The sequence below is a fragment of the Leptopilina boulardi genome, unplaced genomic scaffold (genome assembly GCF_019393585.1).
Source record: "Leptopilina boulardi isolate dan_hultmark-lab unplaced genomic scaffold, ZJU_Lbou_2.1 LbouV2_368, whole genome shotgun sequence".
Classification (NCBI taxonomy): Eukaryota; Metazoa; Arthropoda; class Insecta; order Hymenoptera; family Figitidae; genus Leptopilina; species Leptopilina boulardi.
In genome coordinates this window covers 1794419-1800003 of record NW_026137938.1, presented here as the reverse complement: position 1 = coordinate 1800003, position 5585 = coordinate 1794419, and the positions used below count along the sequence as shown (strand labels likewise).

The 5585-nt window shown below is 26.3% G+C and overlaps 1 protein-coding gene across 1 annotated transcript; it reads right to left on the bottom strand.

Moving 5' to 3' along the window:
- Nucleotides 1-491: 491 nt before the first annotated feature.
- Nucleotides 492-5558, bottom strand: LOC127287235 (putative uncharacterized protein DDB_G0282129). Its single transcript, XM_051314062.1, has 4 exons — nt 5284-5558; nt 1722-5206; nt 1334-1477; nt 492-1035 (listed from the first exon to the last, which is right to left on the bottom strand). The coding sequence occupies exons 1-4, from the start codon at nt 5486-5488 to the stop codon at nt 805-807; spliced, it is 4065 nt and encodes a 1354-aa protein (XP_051170019.1). The 5' UTR covers nt 5489-5558; the 3' UTR covers nt 492-804.
- Between the last annotated feature and the right edge of the window lie 27 nt (nt 5559-5585).

Sequence of the window (5585 nt, the reverse complement as noted above, 5' to 3'; positions counted from 1 at the left end):
CAATACTTGGTGGCAAGGTTTCAAACTAGGTCGTTAGAAACGAAAAATTAATGCAATTGTTTTTATTTAATAATGAATTATTAATTAAAAAGTGAATTTTTTTACTATTGAATTTAAAAAATTATTTTTTTATTTATATTTACTTTTAAATTTGATAGTTTACTTTTGTGATTATTGTTCTTATGTGAAAGTCAGAACATCATTGCACAGGGTTGCCTGCCCCTGAAGTAGATCTACCGTTCCTACTTTAGGTTAATTGAAATTGTTTAATTATTATTAAATCAAATATAAATAATTTTATAATGTAAAGAATATTCCGAGATAATAAATAGTTATTTATTTTTTAAATTATAATTTTATTATTATAATTTAAATTATTACATTTTAAATTTTTTCATAAATCTCTATTTGAATAGAATTTTAAAATAATAATATTGATTACAATTTTTTATTTTTTAATAATATATAAATGGTAGGGCAATAATCGTACCGAATCTTAAGAAATAATATATAAATATTGATCGATGAAAAAATTATTTTATGAAAATGTGTTTCATGATTGTAACGGTTTATTAAAATTTAAATTCAAGAACACTTAAAAATATGCCACATTCTTTATATGTATATACGAATGACATATATTTTATACTCTATATTATTGGCTCTCATAACTAAAAAGTAAAATTTACAAATCTAATATTAAGTTTAATTTTTTTTTTCAAATTCATTATTTTTGAAGAAATTTTTTTTTTATGTACTATTTTTTTTCTCATCAAAATAATGAAAGAAAATTTTAAACACGTGTTAATTTAAATTGTGTTCGTTAACAATATTAATCTTGTCAGATGATGTAAATGATTTTTTACTGGAATTACATCGATTTCGTTGACTTTGTAATTTGAAACGTTGACAAACTGGCGATGTGTCACCGTTACTCGATACATTTTCAAAATCTAAATTTGAAAAATGTTCCTCAAATAGTTGTTCCATTTTTTTTGAAAGTGAATCAATTTTTGACAAATATTCTCCATTATTCTAAATTGAAAATAAAAAATATTTCATGTAAGTGAAGTTTGTGTATCAAAATTATTTTTAATTAGTTTTCAATTATTTAATTTGTAATTATTAATTGAATTTTTTAAAATAATTATCTAATTTCTAATTATTAATTTATCATTGTTAATTGTTAATTATTAATTTAATTTTTAATTAATAAAATAATTTGTAGTTACTAATATAATTTGTAATTATTAATTATTTAATTAATTATTTTAATTATTATTAATTATTTTTAATTATTGTGAATTAAAAAAATATATATTTAATATCAAACCTTGTGATAGATTTTAGAATTGGAAACAATTTTGCGAAAATCTCTAACAGCATGCTCGACTTTGAGATAAACTCGATTCTTCAATTTTTGACCAATTGTTTCAAGAAACATGGGAGTTTTCACAATTTTACAGTAATTGTCAATCTGCAATTAGAGAAATAAACATTTTTTTAATTTTTCAAATAATAAAATAAATATAATAAAAAAAATACTAAGTAAATAGAATAAAAATATTTTTTTATTTTTCTAATAATTGCAATTAATTAAATTTGGAAGTCAAATTATCAAATTTAAAATAACTTTACCAAAAAAGGCACAAAATTAAAAAATTGCACAATTAATTTAAATAGCAAAAAAAGTAGAAATTTTTTTTTAAAATAACACGAACCATTTTGTGCTGTGACTCTCCAATTCCAGTGGACGATGGATATTTAAAAAGACACGTTTCATCCATTTTCCAAAGTGTTTGATGAATTGTTTCCAATTTTTTCACACTCAATGGATTCAATATTTGTTTTTTCTTTGAACTATACCAAACGGACCATCCTCTATCGGATTTATATTTTCCATCAATAATCAAATTATTATTATCCTTTCTTCGTCCTCTTCCCAATGTTGATTTGCCACTAATTATTTTTGTCTCATCCCTCAAATATTTACCCTTTATTTTATCATCAATTTGAATTTCACTATCAATTGTATCATTAAAATAACGTTTTCCAGAAATTTTACAAAATCTCTGTTGATCTTTTTTATTTATTTTCTCCTTACAAAATGGAATATAAATATCGTCAGTTAATTTTGTCATTTCATTTTTATTTTGATTTGATCGACGCACAGTTTCTGAATATGTTGCCTTACCATGATTATGTTCATTAATTGGTAGTTGATGAATTTTGGAAAAATTTGGAAAAATAACTTTTGATGATTTTGTTATTTGATCATTTTCGTGTATTGAACTATTTAGTGAATCAGAACTTGCGAGATTATTTTCTTTACTAATATTGTTTAGAGTACGAATTAACCATGAATCTGTTTTAACATTTGTTTTACCAATTTTCATTTCATTTAATCGTTTAAGACTGCGTGATGATGTTTTTGGTGATGGTTCAGAATCATCTTCAGAAGCCTCGTAACTTGATGCATCTTTTTTTGATTTTGTTCGACGATTTTGATTACGAATTATTTGTTGATCTCGTTCCCTTAATAGTTCATTACATTTTTTCTCAATTCGATCATCATTATTGATTTGTTCTTGATTTCTCATTCTTCGATGATTTTGATAATTAAATTGTTCACGATTTTTTGAAATATTTTGATTTTCAATTAAATTATTATTATTATTATGATTTCTTGTAATTTGAGAATCGTGTTCAATAAATTGAATATTCATCATTTGATCCTGTTCACTGATTATATAATTTTTATTTATTCTCTGATTATTTTGTTCTTGATTTCTATATAAATCTTGTTTCTTAATTTGTTCCTGATTTCTAATTATTGAATTTTGTTTTATTATAATTTGACTTATTTCATTTTGATATTGTATTAAATTATCATTTATCATTGACTCATTATTTCTGGCAGTTTTAATTGAGAATTTATCTTTTATTTTTTGGATTTCATTTTTTTTTTTATCATTTTCGTTAAATATTTTTTTATTTCTGAAAATGTGATCCTTGTTATTGAATTCGTCTCGATTATCTGAAATTTGTTCCTTAATTAATGGTATATCGAAATTTTTTTCCTGCTGGGAATTTATATTTAATGCACCGAGTAATACTTCGGCTGATGCACAAGCAGCCTTCCATGTGATATCCTGAGAATTATTTGTTTCATCGAATGAATTTATTTTTCGATAAAAATTTGTTTCAATTTTCGACGATTTATGACGGGAATTATCTATTTTTCGTTGTGTTCGTTTTTGATGTCTTTTTTTTGGAACATTGTAACTTCCTGGTTTCATATAGATACGAACATCTTCAGAACTATCATTGTCGTGTGTTTGTTGTTGATAATGATTGTTGATTAAATTTGCAGCATTCCATGGGGCACTTTGAATACTTTGCATATTTTGAAGTGACAAAAGTTGATGATTAAATTGTCGACTCAAATCAATTTTATCGCGATTAATTTCTGTTTCTAAAAAATTTATCTCACTTTCATTGGAATCATTTCTCATGCTTGCAAACCAAGCCGATAGATTAGCGGTCATTTCCTCTTTTTTCGTTGCTGTTGTATTGGGTTCAATTTGACTCAAAAGTGTCATATTGGGTAATTTAAAAATTTTCTTTTCAAAATTTTTAACATCTGATTTATTGCCACTGTCTTGAAAGTATATTTTATTTTTGAGATTAAAAAATTCGTCGTTTAGTGATGTTTCCTTTTTTATATCGAATTTATTTTTTGATTGTTGTAAATTTTCTTTACTATGACTTTCGGTGATTGTCCATTTACTTTTGGGTTTTGTGCCTTTTTTTTGATATTGAAAATTTTGTATTGGTGATATTATCGCTGTTCCGGGTGCTGGATTAAATTTTACCGGTGGTTCTAAAAGATCACATTTTGTGTATATTGAAACATCACCGGGAAATGTTCCCGGTGTGCCGGATGTTTCAATTTCTTGTTGTTCGGATTTTTCCTCAAGTTGAAGAAATGTTTTAATAATATTTTGTAATAATTCATTGGTAACACTTTCCCAGAGATGGAAATTTTTTATTAAATTTTCATCGTATTTATCATTGTTAATTGAATTTTGTTTATTGAGATAATTATCGAGAATTAACCAACCGTTACTGATTCTCAAGAGGGAATTTATTAGATCTTGAATGAGGATACGATCGCCGGCAAATATTGAAAAACAAGTTGATGATTTTGTTATTGCTGTTCTTGTTGCAATTGAAAGATTCATTAGCCATTCGAGTTTTGTTGTTCGATGATATTTGGCGGAATTGAGAATATTTTCAGCTTGATTGCAACCCCAAATTGTGGTTTTTCTTATTAGTTCGGGATATTTTTTGTTATTGTCATCGTTGTGTGATTTTAGTGCAACTGATGATTCTGATTGGACAATTTGAGTGTTTGTGAGATTTTTGTTGAATGCAACATCACCGGCTCCATTGTGTGTTTTAGTTTTGGTGTTTTTATCCAAATCATTTGATGATGTATTACAGAGTGCTGATACCATTTTTTCAGCTTCTATGGTAAAATCAAAACTCGTTGATGAATCATCGGATAAGTCTTGTGTTTTAGTGGAGGAATTGGCTTTATTTTGTACTTCGGCGCAAAATTGTCTATAATCGGATGATGGATTTTCATTTTTCTCATAATCATTTCTTTGAGTGATAAAAGGATTTGATTTAGTTTTTGGATATTTTAACGAAATTTCCATAGCGGATGATTGACTATTTTCTTTTAGTGGATTGAAAATATTTGGATTTGGAAATAATTGATTTGTATGAAGGGATAAATTGTTGGTGAATTGAGGATAGGATGTTATTTGAGTGGGAAGTTGAAGATTTGTGTTGGCAGTGACGGTTTGAAGTGTTGAGCTGAGATTATAATAAGGATTATACTGATGTGTTTGTTGTTGAGTGATGAATTGTCTATCTTGAACGAGACAAAGAGCTTGAACATCAGGAGGTTTAAAATAAGGTTGCGATAATACAGTGAGTCCTGAATTATTCTGATCTGTCGAATATGGTCCATGACAGAAATTTGATGCGCTGAGAAGATATGGCGATTGAACAGTTGGAAGTTGAGGATTTATTTGCTGTTGATCAAATGGTTTTGTTGAGTAAAAAATTTTTCGTTGATTTCGCAAATTCACTGCCTGGGTTTTGTTCTTCGTTTGCCATTCGCATAATTGGCTACCTGTTAAAAAAAAAAATAAAAATTCAATTTGAAGCATTTTTATTGAAAAAAAAAAAAAATTATTTAAAAATTTAAACCTTGTGGTGTCATGTGTGCTGCACTCGGACCAGTATTTCTTTGAGTAGAATAAATACAAGTGGGATGCAAAACAGCTGTAAATGGTTGCAGCGTAACTGGTCCATAAAAAGATTGAGGCTGATGATGATGATGCAGCAAAGTTGAACTTGACGTCGTACGAGTTTGAAGACACGATGGACTTGAACGATTGTACGATGGTTGCATGATCCAAATAATTGTTTCTTTTCTGAAAATATTTTTTTTTCCAAAAAAACAAATCTAAAAAAAAAGAAGTTATAAAATTGACAAAAAAATAAAACAA

Coding starts and splice junctions, on each gene's coding strand:
- LOC127287235 (XM_051314062.1), bottom strand. CDS start 5,488: ATGCAACCATCGTACAATCGTTCAAGTCCATCGTGTCTTCAAACTCGT. Junction 1,478..1,721: donor GAGAGTCACAGCACAAAATG/GTTCGTGTTATT, acceptor CTCTAATTGCAG/ATTGACAATTACTGTAAAAT. Junction 1,036..1,333: donor ATTCTAAAATCTATCACAAG/GTTTGATATTAA, acceptor TTTTCAATTTAG/AATAATGGAGAATATTTGTC.